Consider the following 18,748-nt stretch of genomic DNA (forward strand, 5'->3'; position numbering starts at 1 on the left):
GTTGTGTGTCCTTTTTGTTGCCACGGGGGAGGGACTAGAGGGTAGAAAAAGCTCTAACTTTGGGGGTAGGTGGCTAGAGTTTGGAGCCTACTCCTCTGTTTAATTTCCCAGATGGATTTAGAAAAAGGCAGGACCATCAGATGCCATAATGGTTACATTGCTGGACTCCATGCAGTCAACCGCAGTATGAATCTCAGACCCGGTGAAACTCGTGCCGTGTGTGTGTGTGTGTGTGTGTGTGTGTGTGTGTGTGTATGTATGCCCAAAATCCCAAGAGGAGAAAGGATTACAGTGTGGTCATTCCCCGGGGGGGTGGGGGTGTGTTTTCTCACTTTCTGTTTCTTTGTTTCTGTCTCTCTCTGGCAAGTGCACATGCCCTATAACAAAAATCTCTAAAAATAGGCAGTTCATCTGACTGTTTTTCCTCAGAAAAGTGGGCTTAGTGATATATGCTCTAGCCCCCTTCTAGAACTGTTGTGAGGATCCTGAAATAATGGATGAAGGTTACTTTTTATCTGGATGGACACCCATTGGCATGGTCCCTGCTGTGGTGTCCCTGCCCTTGGCTAGGCCAGGTGAGCAAATGAGCTGCAAGGCCCTTCCTCCTGGGCTTCTTCAGGCTGGATCACAGCTCCCTGTGTTATCACAGCTGCTCCTACAGCCTTGCTGCCCTGGCTCAAGGTGACTATTTGAGCTGGTGATGGGGACAAGTGTTTGTCTGGAGAACAGGCCAAAGGAGAAAGACACTCAGGTAAGAAAGTACGGGAGGGAACCACAGATGGCATAATGGTTACGTCGCTGGACTCCCATGTAGTTGCCTCTATTTGAGTCCCAGATCCGGTGACTTAAACATGCCGGGAGACCAGCAGATGGCATAATGGTTATGTCACTGGACTCCCAAGTAGTTGACCACAGTTCAAGTCCTGGACCTGATGACAAAACTCACACGGGGCATGTGTGCGTGTGTGCCCAAGATCCCGAGAGGAAAATGGAAGAGAAGGGGGTGTGGCTTGACCATCCCCCCTAGGGGGTGATTTCTTGCTTTCTGTCTCTCTGGCAAGCACACACCTATAGCAAAAATCACTCTTAAAAACAAAAACAAAAAAACACCTCATGCCAAGTGCGTGTGCATACGTGCCCAAAATCTCTCTCCAGTAAAAAACCAAAAGTGCAGTAAAGGCTAGAGCAAGCTGGGATTCTGGCTAGTGAAGACCAGATTTTAGGGGGAGAGTGAAAAATAAATTGGATTCTCCTTGCCAAATTTGGGAAAGAACTTAGTCCTAGGAGTAAGTAGAAAAGACAAAAGTTGGGGCCAACCGTGGCATGGAGGTTAAGGCAGCTGGATGCTACACAATGGACTGCACAGTTTGAGTCCTGGACCAGCAGCTTGTAAAAGCACGCTGGGCCTGTGAGTATGCTAAAATCCAGAGAGAAATGGAGAAAGGATTGCAGAGTGACCATCCCCATGGTGGGGCTTTCTCACTTTACCTCTCCCTCCATCATCCTGTTGAGCACACGCAACCACTAGTAAAATTTAAAAAAAGAAAAAGACCAAGTTGAAAAGTGAAGCCACCTACAGAAGGAGTATGATTGAGTAGATATAATGGGGTGGCTGAGGAGGTGGGAAGGGCAGAATGGGGGATGCCCTGTAAAAATGTTTTCCCAGACAGCAGGGTCAGGTAAGAATGGCGGCTGCTTATTCACCTGTGAAATCAGAACTACAGTTATGTGAGGGTGGCCGGTTGTGCAGAGCTTGGGCCAACTGTTAGCTGAACCACTTGTGCTGAAAGCCTCAGGGACCAACAGCAGCCTTCACAGGAAGGGATGCCTCTTGACCAATACACAAATAAAGATAACCTATTAATATTTTCTTCTAGAAAAACATCAATGCACTGACTTATAATTTAGAACAAGAAACAATTTTTTTTTATTACTACTACTCTTTTTATTAATTTGCTATAGGACACATGCACTTACCAGAGAGAGGAGACAGAGGGAAAGCGAGAAGGCAAGCCACCAGGTCTGGGACTCAAACTGGTCAGCCATGTGGGAGTCCAGTGCCCTAGCCACCACACCACCTGCTGGCCCCAAAAGCCTTTTTTCTTTATTCATGTGTGTATGAGGGCACATGTGTGACAAGGAGGGAGGGAGCATCTTCCACAGGTCTGATCACACTGCTATCCCCTTCCTCCAGTGTGTTGGATCTTGGGCACTTGCCCTTGTATCTGGCATATTTCAGGTCAACCAGACTGGGAATTCACACCATGATCGGGCACTACATGGAATCCAGCTTCTCTTGAGCAGTATACCACTGCTGTGCCACAGGTCCACATAAAAAAACAATTAAGAAAATAAGTTCTGAATGGGACCAGCAGTTAGTGTAATGGCTATGTCGCTGAACTCCCATGTAGCCGACTGTGGTTTGAGTCCCGGACCCAGTGGCTTAAACTCACACCGGGCACGTGTGCATGCGTGCCCAAGATCCCTCCAGAGGCAGGGAGAGGGTAAGAAAGGAGGATGGGATGGGGAGAGGGGTAGAGCCAGGGAGAGGCGTCCTGCTCCAAGGGACCCTTCGCCTCTGAGGAGAGGCCTCTTCCTGGGCCCAAGCCTGGGGTCTACCTTCAGCTTCACCACATCTGCCAGACTTTACTAATAAAGGCCCTGCTTCTCCTGTTAGTTGTGTGTCCTTTTTGTTGCCACGGGGGAGGGACTAGAGGGTAGAAAAAGCTCTAACTTTGGGGGTAGGTGGCTAGAGTTTGGAGCCTACTCCTCTGTTTAATTTCCCAGATGGATTTAGAAAAAGGCAGGACCATCAGATGCCATAATGGTTACATTGCTGGACTCCATGCAGTCAACCGCAGTATGAATCTCAGACCCGGTGAAACTCGTGCCGTGTGTGTGTGTGTGTGTGTGTGTGTGTGTGTGTGTGTATATGCCCAAAATCCCAAGAGGAGAAAGGATTACAGTGTGGTCATTCCCCGGGGGGGTGGGGGTGTGTTTTCTCACTTTCTGTTTCTTTGTTTCTGTCTCTCTCTGGCAAGTGCACATGCCCTATAACAAAAATCTCTAAAAATAGGCAGTTCATCTGACTGTTTTTCCTCAGAAAAGTGGGCTTAGTGATATATGCTCTAGCCCCCTTCTAGAACTGTTGTGAGGATCCTGAAATAATGGATGAAGGTTACTTTTTATCTGGATGGACACCCATTGGCATGGTCCCTGCTGTGGTGTCCCTGCCCTTGGCTAGGCCAGGTGAGCAAATGAGCTGCAAGGCCCTTCCTCCTGGGCTTCTTCAGGCTGGATCACAGCTCCCTGTGTTATCACAGCTGCTCCTACAGCCTTGCTGCCCTGGCTCAAGGTGACTATTTGAGCTGGTGATGGGGACAAGTGTTTGTCTGGAGAACAGGCCAAAGGAGAAAGACACTCAGGTAAGAAAGTACGGGAGGGAACCACAGATGGCATAATGGTTACGTCGCTGGACTCCCATGTAGTTGCCTCTATTTGAGTCCCAGATCCGGTGACTTAAACATGCCGGGAGACCAGCAGATGGCATAATGGTTATGTCACTGGACTCCCAAGTAGTTGACCACAGTTCAAGTCCTGGACCTGATGACAAAACTCACACGGGGCATGTGTGCGTGTGTGCCCAAGATCCCGAGAGGAAAATGGAAGAGAAGGGGGTGTGGCTTGACCATCCCCCCTAGGGGGTGATTTCTTGCTTTCTGTCTCTCTGGCAAGCACACACCTATAGCAAAAATCACTCTTAAAAACAAAAACAAAAAAACACCTCATGCCAAGTGCGTGTGCATACGTGCCCAAAATCTCTCTCCAGTAAAAAACCAAAAGTGCAGTAAAGGCTAGAGCAAGCTGGGATTCTGGCTAGTGAAGACCAGATTTTAGGGGGAGAGTGAAAAATAAATTGGATTCTCCTTGCCAAATTTGGGAAAGAACTTAGTCCTAGGAGTAAGTAGAAAAGACAAAAGTTGGGGCCAACCGTGGCATGGAGGTTAAGGCAGCTGGATGCTACACAATGGACTGCACAGTTTGAGTCCTGGACCAGCAGCTTGTAAAAGCACGCTGGGCCTGTGAGTATGCTAAAATCCAGAGAGAAATGGAGAAAGGATTGCAGAGTGACCATCCCCATGGTGGGGCTTTCTCACTTTACCTCTCCCTCCATCATCCTGTTGAGCACACGCAACCACTAGTAAAATTTAAAAAAAGAAAAAGACCAAGTTGAAAAGTGAAGCCACCTACAGAAGGAGTATGATTGAGTAGATATAATGGGGTGGCTGAGGAGGTGGGAAGGGCAGAATGGGGGATGCCCTGTAAAAATGTTTTCCCAGACAGCAGGGTCAGGTAAGAATGGCGGCTGCTTATTCACCTGTGAAATCAGAACTACAGTTATGTGAGGGTGGCCGGTTGTGCAGAGCTTGGGCCAACTGTTAGCTGAACCACTTGTGCTGAAAGCCTCAGGGACCAACAGCAGCCTTCACAGGAAGGGATGCCTCTTGACCAATACACAAATAAAGATAACCTATTAATATTTTCTTCTAGAAAAACATCAATGCACTGACTTATAATTTAGAACAAGAAACAATTTTTTTTTATTACTACTACTCTTTTTATTAATTTGCTATAGGACACATGCACTTACCAGAGAGAGGAGACAGAGGGAAAGCGAGAAGGCAAGCCACCAGGTCTGGGACTCAAACTGGTCAGCCATGTGGGAGTCCAGTGCCCTAGCCACCACACCACCTGCTGGCCCCAAAAGCCTTTTTTCTTTATTCATGTGTGTATGAGGGCACATGTGTGACAAGGAGGGAGGGAGCATCTTCCACAGGTCTGATCACACTGCTATCCCCTTCCTCCAGTGTGTTGGATCTTGGGCACTTGCCCTTGTATCTGGCATATTTCAGGTCAACCAGACTGGGAATTCACACCATGATCGGGCACTACATGGAATCCAGCTTCTCTTGAGCAGTATACCACTGCTGTGCCACAGGTCCACATAAAAAAACAATTAAGAAAATAAGTTCTGAATGGGACCAGATTTCTTGCTTTCTGTCTCTCTGGCAAGCACACACCTATAGCAAAAATCACTCTTAAAAACAAAAACAAAAAAACACCTCATGCCAAGTGCGTGTGCATACGTGCCCAAAATCTCTCTCCAGTAAAAAACCAAAAGTGCAGTAAAGGCTAGAGCAAGCTGGGATTCTGGCTAGTGAAGACCAGATTTTAGGGGGAGAGTGAAAAATAAATTGGATTCTCCTTGCCAAATTTGGGAAAGAACTTAGTCCTAGGAGTAAGTAGAAAAGACAAAAGTTGGGGCCAACCGTGGCATGGAGGTTAAGGCAGCTGGATGCTACACAATGGACTGCACAGTTTGAGTCCTGGACCAGCAGCTTGTAAAAGCACGCTGGGCCTGTGAGTATGCTAAAATCCAGAGAGAAATGGAGAAAGGATTGCAGAGTGACCATCCCCATGGTGGGGCTTTCTCACTTTACCTCTCCCTCCATCATCCTGTTGAGCACACGCAACCACTAGTAAAATTTAAAAAAAGAAAAAGACCAAGTTGAAAAGTGAAGCCACCTACAGAAGGAGTATGATTGAGTAGATATAATGGGGTGGCTGAGGAGGTGGGAAGGGCAGAATGGGGGGTGCCCTGTAAAAATGTTTTCCCAGACAGCAGGGTCAGGTAAGAATGGCGGCTGCTTATTCACCTGTGAAATCAGAACTACAGTTATGTGAGGGTGGCCGGTTGTGCAGAGCTTGGGCCAACTGTTAGCTGAACCACTTGTGCTGAAAGCCTCAGGGACCAACAGCAGCCTTCACAGGAAGGGATGCCTCTTGACCAATACACAAATAAAGATAACCTATTAATATTTTCTTCTAGAAAAACATCAATGCACTGACTTATAATTTAGAACAAGAAACAATTTTTTTTTATTACTACTACTCTTTTTATTAATTTGCTATAGGACACATGCACTTACCAGAGAGAGGAGACAGAGGGAAAGCGAGAAGGCAAGCCACCAGGTCTGGGACTCAAACTGGTCAGCCATGTGGGAGTCCAGTGCCCTAGCCACCACACCACCTGCTGGCCCCAAAAGCCTTTTTTCTTTATTCATGTGTGTATGAGGGCACATGTGTGACAAGGAGGGAGGGAGCATCTTCCACAGGTCTGATCACACTGCTATCCCCTTCCTCCAGTGTGTTGGATCTTGGGCACTTGCCCTTGTATCTGGCATATTTCAGGTCAACCAGACTGGGAATTCACACCATGATCGGGCACTACATGGAATCCAGCTTCTCTTGAGCAGTATACCACTGCTGTGCCACAGGTCCACATAAAAAAACAATTAAGAAAATAAGTTCTGGATGGGACCAGCAGTTAGTGTAATGGCTATGTCGCTGAACTCCCATGTAGCCGACTGTGGTTTGAGTCCCGGACCCAGTGGCTTAAACTCACACCGGGCACGTGTGCATGTGTGCCCAAGATCCCAAGAGGAGAATGGAGGAGATGGGATGGCGGCATGGCCATCCCCCCCTGGGGGGGGGTGATTTCTCGCTTTCTATCTCTCTTTTTCTGTCTTTCTGGTGAGCACATGTGCCCTATAGCAAAAATCTCTTGGGGAAACAAAAAAAAGTTGTTCTGGGACCAACTGATGGTGTAATAGTTACATAACTGGACTCCCACATAGTTGACCATGGTTTAAATACCAGACCCGGTGACTTAAAACTCACGCTGTGCCCAAGATCCCGAGAGAAGAGAAGGGATTATAGCCTGGCCATTACCCCTGGGGGGTGAATGTCTCACTTTCAATCTCTCTCTCTCTCTGGTGAGTGCACGCACCCTATAGCAAAAAATCTCTCTAAGAAAACAATAAATAAGTTCTAAAGTCAGCAGATGGTGTAGTGGTTAAGGCACTAGACTCCCACATGGCTGACCACAGTCTGAGTCCCAGACCTGATGGCTTGAAAAATCACTCCAGGCACATGTGTGTGTGTCGAAAATCTGGAGAGGAGATGAGGATAAGGGATTGTGATGTGTACATCCTCCCTGGAGGGCAATTTCTTTTTTTTTCTTTTTTAAATGTGATTTATTTATTTTAATTTGACAAGAGAGGTACGGAATAAGAGAGTGAGAGAGATGGAAAGAGAAAGCAAGCCACCAGGTCCAGGACTTGAACTGTGGTCGACCTTGTGGAAGTCCAGTGCCCTTAACCACCACACTACCTACCAGTCCCTGGAGGGCAATTTCTTACTTCCTCTCTCTCTCCAGCAAGCACACAGTGCACCCTATAACAAAAACCTTTAAAAACTTTTTTTCAGGGACTGGCTGGTGGGTAGCACACAGTAAAACACACCTCTTGAGGCTGGCCTGCATGAGAGGGTTCCGGATGCCTATCCAGAAACCTTCCTGAGTATGTGGGGCACATGCATGCTCATGATCAGGGCTGGTGGATGCTGGGGGTGGGTCACAGTATCAGGGCCCTATTGGGTGCTCTCTCACTCACTCAAGGAAAAAATAAGTACTAAAAACTTAAACCATATATATATATATATATACATAAAAACCAGGCTTTCATGGAGGGAAGAAGGTGTAAATATCAGAGGGAACCCTGAGGACTGACTATGCACACTTGAGAGACTAAGATGAGAAGTATATCCAAGGAAAGGTCAAGATATTTCACCTCTGCCCTCTGAGCTGGCTGAACTCTGAAGAGGCCGAGACCTTTGCCCTCTGAGTGTTCATAAATGAGCCACTCCTTACAGCTGCTTAAATCCTCCCACTTGGAGGGGCACTGCTCCAGTGAGACTGCTAGAGGGACCACCCAGAGGAAATTTTTTGGGCTGGAGGGATAGCTAAAACCAAATCTAAATGCTCCATCCAGACTGAAGTAAACTTGGATCAAGGAGCCTGATCCAGCAGAGGAGCTTACACATGTCCCATGGGGACGGTCCCCCACATACAGACTCAGCACATGTGCTGTGGCAGGAAACTCCTGAGCTAGGCTCCCACTGTGTTGAGGTGAACAATATACTTTAATGGCCAAGTAGATTCCAGGGCTCTGCATGAGACCCACATCCCCTCCTGGGCTGTCACTCAACCCCGGGAAGCACTGGTTTAGAAGAGAAACAAGGGCCCCATTGTATGAGAGCTGCAGGCAAGCTCTCCTTCTGAGTCTGGACAGGAGTCTGTTCTCCTTCAGGACAGACTTGTCTCTGCTGCAGACCTGGCTTTCCTGAGGACAGTCAAAAGGTCAAACCCCAGCAACATTATCAGAGCAGAGAAGTGATAGGATAGACAGAGGGACAAGGAACATCCAGTTAGGTTGCTTCATTTTGCTCATCTAAGCCAGAAAGACAACCAGTCCCACTGTCCCTCACCCTTGGCAGATGATTACATCTGTTTTCAATCTGAGCTTAAAACCCAAACTCCCAGGACCAGCAGGTGGCATAATGGTTATGTTGCTGGACTACCATGTAGTCGACTGCAGTTCAAGTCCCAGACTGGGCAGCTTGAAACTCACACCGCATGCGTGTGTGTGCGTGCCCAAAATCCTGAAAGGAGAAGAGAAGGGACTGCGGTGTGGCCATCCCCCTGGGGGTTGATTTCTCGCTTTCTGTCTCTCTCTGGCAAGTGCATGTGCCCTATAGCAAAAATCTCTCTTAAAACAAAACAAAGCAAAACATAACAAAAATAAACAAACTCCCATCTCAGGCACCAACACTATCAGTGCTGGGCACTCAGTGAGGATGGGCTGGGTCACCATGCCCAGGAATTTGTTCCTCAAAGGGTTCTAGGCTGGAAGGAAGGTTGGGGAGCTGAGTGTCTGGCCCCTGCACTGTCCTCCCTAGATGCCTTAGTATAATACGCTGCCCTTGATTGCTGGTCTGGGCTGACTAAGGAGCACACTCAAACAGAAACGAAGCTCACTCAGCTGAATGAGGGGCTGGGATCTGTAGTCAGCAGACTTCCTGGCCTATATTCCTCTCGATTCTTTCTGAATGTGTCCTTAGGGTGGTTTACTGGTCAGTGACATCATACATTCCTTTATAACTTAGAATGTAGTAAAGTCCCTTTTAATATCTGGCATACAATTCTTTTTTTTCTTTTTTCTTTTTTTTTTTTACAAAATTTCAAGATGGTGATGGGGAGGAGACACTGGGCTTCTCTACAAACTCCACATCTAGATCTTCCCAGAAGTTCTACAACTTAGCCAGAGGATCTACATATGGGGCCTCCTCCACTGTGACATACCCTCGGAAGTGGCCATTCCCAACCAAGTGCTAGGAAAAAGCCACCAAGAACAAGGCCCAGAAGGCAGCTGGTGGGCCCAGACTGGAGCTGGCTGAGAGGTGTTATGCTCATTTCTGTTTGGGGTGGGGCAGGGGAGGCACTCACCATGAATTCCCTTTGTTAAAATCCACTGGGGTCCAGTGGAGGGGAGGGACAAAAATGAAATAAAGGCTGTGTTGTTACTTAGCATCCTTCAAAAGTATTCTGACCACACTGCACACTGCGTGGTAGGAGAGGGAGCCTCTGTGTTCAAAACGCAGCATCTGCAACCACTCAGGCGCCCAGATCCAGTGCTCTGTGAGCTGGATGTGGTTAATCCCAGGCAATCCCCTGGCAGAGCTGGGCTAGCTGGTGCTGACAGGTAAGACTGGAGGGCTGGGCTGTGCATCACGTCTGAGCTGAAGAGGCCAGCTTCTGGTTTCAGGAGATTCTCCACCATGTGGCCTCAGCCACAGACACCAAATCTCCCTCAGCCTGCACCCAGGCCAATGTAAAAACCCTTTCAGCTAAAAGAAATGGTCACAGAAAACCACTTTTGTTTCCTTAAGAAAATAAATATTTCTAGGAGGTCAAGCTGAAGTACAGGGGCTGGAGAGGGGCAGGAAGTGGGGCCAACACCAGGTGAGCCTCTCTGCAGCTCCCTCCTCCGGAGAGCTCCAGCCGTGCCAGGAGTTCACCTCCCTTTCCCATCACAGGGCTGCACACTTTGCTGCTTTCTTGAAGATGATGCAATGTGTCGTGCTGTTGGCTATGAGCCCCGGACCAGCCCCAAGACTTGGAGTGGCAAGAACTGGATGGAGGTTCTGGTTAATACCAGGTTTACGTCTCTGTTTCTATTTTACCATCCAGAGAAGAAATGAAAGTAGGGTTTAGAAAATGTCCAGTTAAGATCTTCAGTCACAGAAGAGCTGCATCCTTGGGTCCAGCTTTCCCTCTAAAAGAGTAAGTCCAAGCCTGGGCTACAGAAGAGGCCAAAGGACAAGTGTGCCTTTCAGCGCCGCCGGAAGGCCCGAGATATTCTCCAGGCGTTGGGCTCCTCATAGCGGTTGTATAAGGGTTCAAGACGCTGCTGCTTCTTTTGCTTGCTTAGCTTGGTTGGGTCAGAGACCTTGAAGAAAGCTGGGGCAAACTCCACAAGCCACCGGGGGTCGATGGTGGTGACCTCACGCATGTACTCCTTTGTGGTCAGCACCAGCTCATGGTACACTACCCTGAGGGGCACAGAGACAGGACTCAGCCTCTGACATAGCCCATTCCACCTGGTCTCCTGCGGGGCTCAGCTAGGCTCGCCTTTTGCACTCTTCCCTCTGCTACCTGGCTGCTAAGGAGCCTGCGGACTGTCTGTGAAAACCACACTCCAACATTAGGAGCCTGCACACCTCTAACCCCAAGAAAGCTCTTGGAGAAAAGCTTCCCTGGCTCTGGCTCTAACTAGGTGAGTGACATGGAGCCAATCATGCCCCTTCTCTGGATCTTAGTTTCTTGCTCTATAAAATGGGAAGATGGGGACCAGCAGTTAGCGTAATGGCTATGTCGCTGGACTCCCACGTAGTCGACCGTGGTTCGCATCTCGGACCCGGTGGCTTAAAACTCACGCTGGGTGCATGTGCGTGCGTGCCCAAGATCCCGAGAGGAGAATGGAGGAGAAGGGATTGCGGCGTGGCCATCCCCCTCTGGGGGGTGATTTCTTGCTTTCTATCTCTCTGTCTCTGTCTGCCTGGCGAGTGCACACGCCCTATAGCAAAAACCTCTCAAAAAAAAAAAAGAATTGATTTCTTTTACTGCTACTTTAAAACACTTAAAAACAAAAACAAAAAACTTAAAATGACCTTACTAGATGACTTCTAAGATAATTTCTCTCATTCCTATGATCATATTTCTCTCAAAAGGGTTTGATGTGGTGACTAATTCCAGATTGGGCTGCTCTAGATACATAAGCAATGTTAGACCAGAATAGGATGGCGCATATATAAGCACAAAGTGCCAGGAGATCGATGGGTTCTCTCTGCCCAAACAGCCCCAGAGCCCAGGACCTGCCCACCTACCATTCTGGCTGTCGATTGAAGAGAGCACTGGAAGGGTGGATGTAGACCACCTGCTGGTCAATCAGTGTCCGGTAACCCTCCTGTGGGTCTTTCTTGGCAGCATTGCGGAAGAACCCACTGCAGATGGCCTTCTGCACTCGGACTGTGGACTTGCCACAGGAGACCACATCCAGCTTGTGTCTATCAGGAGAAGTCAAGAGAGAATAAGGATGTCAACTGTTCTGCTACCAGGGGTTCTATCTTCCAGAATGACAGTGCCCAGTGTCCCATTTCAGGATCCCCAGAGCAATTACCAGGACATTCTTTTCCACCCTAAGTAACCCACAGGGGCAGCTCTACCTGGTGGGCAAGACAGAGGCACTAAGAGTCAGATACTTCACTTAGCCAACAATTCAATTCCAGGCTAACAATGTTCTAGAGGCTTGTAAACAAAGCATTTTTCAACAACTAGTAAGTCATCTTCTGCTTAGGAACTTTCTGAAGTGCTTTTCAGCCTCCCCTTGCCTGGAGAGAAGCAGTGTAGCAAAGATAAAAAAGCGGGAGGAAAAGGGAACATAATAAGGAAAGGAACAGGTGCCCATAGCTTTACCAGTACACACAGAGGTGAACACAGTACTCAAGCAGGTGCAATCCAAACACAGGAAGTGATCAGATTCCTAGCTTACCTGTCCATTATGCCTAACATCTGCTTGCGAATGTCCTGGGCCCGGCGCAAGGAACGAGCCTGGATAAAGTTCTCATAGCACCACGGGTTGGAGAACTTGTTGTTCTTCCAGGAGTTGTACACAGCCAGCAAGGTGAGGTGGTCCCCTTCAGTCTGGTGAAATTTGGCCTTCTTCTGATCTGCGAGGGCTTGTTTATCCTGCCAAGCAGTGGCAAAGAGGATCAATTCCCTCTCAACAGCTACTAACTGAGCACCCAGTTCTAGGGAGCCCTTTTAGCGTCTACCTCAAGCATCACAGTGGCAACAGACAGACTTCACCCAACCTCACACACCCCTAACTGAACATGGGTCTGAACTCCCTACCTTGGGCCTGTAGAAGACGTTCTGCACAGACAGCATGGATACGATGGTCAGCATTTCCTCACTGCAGCCCAGGTGCACAGACATGATGAGCATTTTGCATAGCATTGGCTCTAGAGGGAACTCTGCCATCTAGAGGGAGAAAAGAGAACTATGCCTGCTTTCCTGTGGGAGACAGCAGGAACATCTGGACTCACCAGCGCGAGACACTGGTCAGCAGGGTAATAGACCATAGGAGATTTCCCCAAAGAACGGTGATGTGGGATGCCTGCTGCTATCAGGAAGAATGCTGTTATTTACTTCTCAAAGAAACCCCAATAGAATGTATGTGATCAAGGATATAACTATTGTTCGGGGAGGTAGGATTTTTGCAGACACCTTTTAAAATTAAGGCTAGGCTACATAATATATCCTGAGTTAAATTAAGAGAATCCTATTCTCTGTAAAGAAGAAATAGTTTGGGAGCCAGCAGTTAGTGTAATGGCTATGTCGCTGGACTCCCACGTGGTCGACAGTAGTTTGCGTCCCGGACCTGGTAACTTAAAACTCACGTCGGGCGCGTGTGCGTGCGTGCCCAAGATCCCGAGAGAGGAGAATGGAGAAGGGATTGTGGCGTGACCATCCCCCCTGAGGGGTGATTTCTCGCTTTCTGTCTCTATGTCTCTCTCTGTCTGTCTGGCGAGCGCACGCGCCCTATAGCAAAAAAACTCTCCCCCCACCCCCCCAAAAAAAAGTTTAAAGTGACAGCAGAGAAATTCAGGTTAAAAGCAAGCATTTAGAATTCTACTCAAAGTTCATCCTGGACCTCAGAGCTTAATTCTACACAGACCAAAGAATATGAGAGGCTGACCATGGAATCTTCCCAAAAGCCCAGGAAGTCTGTTCCTTACCCTGCGGCCCAGGCGAGTTAGCAGGCCCTCATCGTCCAGGGCCCCCAGCGTATACAGTTGCTCCATGGCTGTGATCAAGGTTTCCATTGGTGGGGCATCCATGAAGTCAAAGGATAACAGGTCATTGATGCCCATGGCCTAGAAGAGAAGGATGAAAGCATGTGATCGGAGGGTCAGCCTCACCAGAGTAACATGGAGGCTCCATGGCCTCCGCATGGCCTAGTGGTTAAGGCAGCCAGATTCCACATGGCTGACCCCCACCGTTCTAGCGCCAGACCAGTGGCTGGAGTTTCTGTTTCTTCTCTGCTGAGCACACATCATATAACAAATTAAAATAATAATAATAATAATAATAATAATAATAATAATAAACAAAGATTAAATAAATTCTTTTTTCTTTTTTTTTTGGAGAGGTTTTTTTTTTGCTATAGGGCGCGTGTGCTCGCCAGACAGAGAGAGACAGAGAGATAGAAAGGGGACCGCGGTCAACTACGTGGGAGTCCAGCGATATAGTCATTATGCTAACTGTTGGTCCCAATAAATTATTCTTTTTAAAAAAAGAAAACAGAGGAAGGGGTCAGATGGTGACACAACAGTAAAATGAGAGCTCTACAAGGCTGATCCACATGGGAAAGTTCTGGGTTCATGTCCAAAGACCTCCCTAAATACATCAGACATGCATGTGCCCGTGATCCAGGGCTAGTTGAAGCTGGAGGTATTGTGGTGTCAAGACCCTCTTCCTGCTGCTGTTCCTCTCTCTCTCTCTTTCTCGATCTCTCACTCATGGAAGAATTCAACAACACAGGAGGGAAAATTCTGGGACTTTTTTTCTAGGGATTTAATGTATACCTACAAACATGGACAGAAACAAAAAGTATTAATATTACATTCAACTCAATCACAAAAGGGCGAACACCACAATTAAAAAATAAAAAAATACCAGCTTGTTCTGTCTCTTGCATATTCTATTTATTTGTTTGTTTTTAAGTTTGGTCTATGGCTGCTTGCCAGAAAGAGACAAAGAGAGATAGAGAGAGAGGGAGAGTGAGAAATCACTCCCTGGGGAGATGGCCAACCACAATCCCATCTCCATTTTCCTCTTGGGATTTTGGGCACGCATACACATGGACCACACCCTATGTGTTTTTCAGTCCCATTTCAGTGAAATGTGCATTTCACTCAAAGGGAATGGCTGCATGAGATTATTAAAGTATTTAACAAGGTTCGTAATACAGATTCACTTACTAGGCCACAACCCATTCTAACCAGATAGTGATTTCTATCTTAAGGTAGGGCCCACAACTCAAAACACACAGCAGGCATTCAATACACTGGTTAGCTAACTTGATGAATAAAAGAAATGACTGGATGATGCAGCATTTAAGGGTGCATAAAGGGTCATCTGGTAGGATCATCTGGTAAGTTTTCTATTTCTTTCTCATCAAGTGATCCATGAGCATAAATATAGCAGGTGTTCAATAAATGCTTACGGTGTGAGTAACGACAAGGAATTATGTCAGCGATCATGAAACGCTGCGCCAAGGGCCTTTACCTACATTATCTCACTTATCAGTACAACAGATTCTATCAACAACATCCTTTTTGAGACAAGAACACAGTGCAGAGGGCAGAGGAGAGAAACCTGCCCAAAGTCACACAGCTTGGAGCTGAAGTCTGAGCCACAGATGCCTTTCTGTTGGACTCCAGAGACCGGAGCAGGCTTTTTTCCTAAAGCTCTGTTTTAGCCTCTCTTACAGGGAATGAATAATAAATAAGAGCACTCTGCACCAGTGAAGTGCCAGTGCTCCAGAGAAGCAGCAGCATCAGGGGAAAGGCTATCAGCTGGGAAATTACTCATGCAGCTCCTCCTGCCAAAAGAGAATGAAGGTCCTCACTGGGGACTGAGAGAGGAAGAGCAATGATTCAGAAGGAAAAGCAAGCCCCTACAGCGCCAGTCAGAAATCTCAACTGATAGTCCCCTTGCAAAGTTTTTGGATAGGGAGTTTGCCTCCTATTCTAAAAGAACAAAATTAGACTCGACAGTTAAGCGGTTGAGGTTAAGTGTGTTTGTCTACAGTTTGGCATGGATTTTATTTTTCTAATTTCCTTTTAGAAAATGTTCCTAACTAAAACATTTTATAATCAAATATCGCGGTAGCTATTATGGTAAGAAAAGATGTGTATTCACAGCAGACATGCCAACTTAGCCCCAGCCCCATCGCCGTGGAGAGGTTGTTATCACAGTCATGTGCATTTCACTCAAAGGGAATGGTTGCATGAGGTTACTAAAGTATTTAACAAGGTTCATAAAACTGAGATTCATTTACTAAGCTACAGAATTGGACTGTTTCTCCAACCCATTCTAACGAGATAGTGATTTCTACCTTAAGTGACAGCACTGTGCTTGCTAAGTTGGTTCTCTGGATTTCTGGCACATTGGTGGTCAGCATTTCATCTCGGTAGGCACGTTCAGTGTACAGCCGGTAACACTTCCCTGGGCCCGTTCTCCCAGCTCTGCCAGCTCGTTGCTTTGCCTGAGCCTAGAGGGGTGGGCATATAAAAGGAACATAGCTATTAAATACTGCTTAACAGCTTTACCCAGGAAATCTGTTAAATGGAGGACACTTAGCAACTGGCAAAACCAGGAAGGGGGTTTATTTCCCTTCCTTTAGAATCATTTCCAAGAGTACTAGTGCATCCCCTCTCCATACTCAACACTTCAGGGAAGTTTGGTCAGGAAGGTAAAGACAAACAGGGCAAATGGAAGAAATATTACAAAGATCTCAGAGATAAGCCTTCAAAGCAGTGTGGCACAATAGAAAAGAGAAACAAAATGACAAAACACTATCCCCACAGTTACAAAAACCTAAGTGAACTAAATAAATTATATTGATCACACTGATGATGATTCTGCAGTTTGTTTGGTTTTGTTTTGTTTTTTGGAGAGGTTTTTGCTACAGGGTGCATGCGCTCACCAGAAAGACACAGAGAGACAGAGAGACAGAAAGCAAGAAACCACCCCCCAGGGGGGGATGGCCACACCACAGTCCCTTCTCCTCCATTCTCCTCTTGGGATCTTGGGCATGCACATACATGTGCCCGGCATGAGTTTTAATCCACTGGGTCCGAGACTCGAACCACGCTCGACTACATGGGAATCCAGTGACATAGCCATTATGCTAACTGCTGTTCCCGATTCTGCAGTTTTTATTTCACTTTATTTATTTGTTATTATTTTATTTGATCAGAAAAAGAGCAAGAGAAAGAGGGAAAAGTGAGAAAGCAAGCTATCAGGTCTATGACTTGAACCATAGTCAGCCATGTGGGAGTCCAGTATCTGTAACTATCATGCCACCTGCTGGTCCCATGCAGTTTTTTTTTTTTTTAAGAATTATATCATTTTAACTTTATTTATTATTGTTTTCCAATTTGACCAGAGAGAGACAGAGGGAGAAAGGGAAATGAGAAAGGAAACCACCAGGTCCAGGTGGGAGTCCAGCACCTTTAACCACCACACCACCTGCCAGCTCCTCTACAGTTGTTTTTAAAAGTAGGTTTGCAATGTTCAAGGACAGAAGGAAACATTCACTCACATTAAGTGGGAAAAGCAAGTTATTAAATAATATAACATTAATTTATTAAAAGCTTATTTTTATTCAAAGCAGAAACTCAGGCATGTGCACCAGAGGGCGAAAGAGAACACCCCGATAGGGTCTTGCCATGCTGTGATCCCTTCCCACAACCCTCCAGCTTGTCAATTTCTTGGATACACATGTATGAACCCAGCATGTTTTCAGGCTGACTTGGGAATCCCAACCCACAGTGAGCCATGTGGCTTTCACCACTGCTACCAATTGTGCCACTAGACTGGGCCAAATGTTGTAAAATCTTTATGTGCATATGTAAATTACCAGAAGGAAATGACTGGGGAAAAAAATACCCTAAAATGTTAAAAGTGATTAACTCTGATGGTAGGCTTGAGGATGAATTGTATTTTCTTTAGACTTTACCTGACATTCAATACTGACATGTATTATTTTACTAATCAGAAAAAGTTGACACTTTAAAAAAAAAAAATCTATGAGGGGGGCTGGGTAGCGGCATAGTGGTAAAAAGAAACACTCTGCAAGGTTGACCCACATGGGAAGGTTCTGGATTTGCATCTGGAGACCTTCCTGATTACACCAGGCAGGCACATACCCATGATCCAAGGCTGGCTGAAGCTGGGAGTGGATCACAGCATCATGACCCTTTTGGGGATGCTTTACTCTCTGCCTCTCTCTCATAAAAGAAATAAACCCAACATATATACACAGACACACATATACACACACACACACACACATATGTGTGTGTGTGTGTGTGTGTATATATATATATATAAAACACTACACTTACTTTACTACTAGAATTGCAACCATTAATGAAACAAATATACACATACAAAAAAATAGGAAAGAAAAACACCAAAATGATGACAGTAGGAAATTTTTTCTCTTATTTTCCAAAAATATCATAATAGTACTTCTAAGCTTGGGAGGGGCATGTTAATTTTTTCAATGGAAAATAAAATGTAGTTTAGCTGTAGGTTGCTAGGAAACAGTGAATAGCAATCTGAAAAGGGCTATTTTCTGAAAAATCCATCTGTTGTTACAAATAGTACCAGATTTACAAATTATGAGGCCAGGTCCAAACTAAACGATGGGGTATGCAAGGACAACTAACCACACAATCCAGGCCACAATAGTACTAGACAGGACTCCACAGAATTCAAAAGATGCCTCTTCCCAAAGTAGGAAAGGCATGTGCAACTTTGAGTGTCACAGACTGCCCTTAGAAGCAGTACAGATCATACAAGCTACAGTCATGCTGCCCATGTTCAAATTCTGACTCCACCAGCTATGTGATGTTAGACAAGTCACTTAACGCCTCTGTGCCTCCTCTCCTCTGTAAAATGAGCATAACATCTACCATCTGGAGCCATATGAGAATGTGCTGAGTCTGTCTACGTAAAAATACCTAAGACAGTGCCTGGTACTTACAGTGTTTCTCAAAGTGTCAGCTATTGTTATTACCTAAATTTCAAAATAAAGACAGCCTTATGATTTTCGGATTATGAAAGTAGTAAATGCCCTTTGTAAAAGATTAAGGCAAAATATAAAAGTATTAAAGAAAAATGTACATTACTCTTCAGTACAATAACCAGTAGCACCATCCAGAAGTAACTTCATCTGTAGCATTTAGACTAATACATGCTTTTCATCTCAGGTGTGCCTCACTCAAGCACATTTTGCAGAAATGCACACCTTTTTTTTTAAGTTTTTTGCTATATAGGGTGCATGTGCATTCCCAAGAGAGAGAGAGAGAGGAATGGAGAGAGACAGTGAGAAGGAAAAGAAATCACTCCTGGGGGGATGGTCATGCCACAATCCCTTCTCCTCCATTCTTCTCCTAGGATTCTGGGCACTCACACACAGGTGCCTGGTAT

General features: G+C 46.2%; 1 protein-coding gene across 2 annotated transcripts in view; it reads right to left on the reverse strand.

Moving 5' to 3' along the window:
- Positions 1 to 7,571: 7,571 nt before the first annotated feature.
- DHX8 (DEAH-box helicase 8) overlaps positions 7,572 to 18,748 on the reverse strand; it is a 46,591-nt gene continuing 35,414 nt past the window's right edge. Inside the window, exons 18-23 of one of the 2 annotated variants that reach the window (XM_014583787.2) lie at positions 15,645 to 15,800; positions 13,261 to 13,398; positions 12,374 to 12,502; positions 12,012 to 12,208; positions 11,347 to 11,526; positions 7,572 to 7,851 (exon numbers count right to left, since the gene is read on the reverse strand). In XM_014583787.2, coding sequence (XP_014439273.1) covers positions 7,608 to 7,851; positions 11,347 to 11,526; positions 12,012 to 12,208; positions 12,374 to 12,502; positions 13,261 to 13,398; positions 15,645 to 15,800 — 1,044 coding nt within the window. In that variant the 3' untranslated portion in view covers positions 7,572 to 7,607. Of the gene's footprint in view, positions 7,852 to 9,068; positions 10,513 to 11,346; positions 11,527 to 12,011; positions 12,209 to 12,373; positions 12,503 to 13,260; positions 13,399 to 15,644; positions 15,801 to 18,748 lie in introns of those variants that run through there. The other variant, XM_006167406.3, reaches the window with a different exon arrangement.

The sequence above is a fragment of the Tupaia chinensis genome, unplaced genomic scaffold, assembly GCF_000334495.1.
Source record: "Tupaia chinensis unplaced genomic scaffold, TupChi_1.0 Scaffold144741_1, whole genome shotgun sequence".
In the NCBI taxonomy this organism is placed as follows: domain Eukaryota; kingdom Metazoa; phylum Chordata; class Mammalia; order Scandentia; family Tupaiidae; genus Tupaia; species Tupaia belangeri.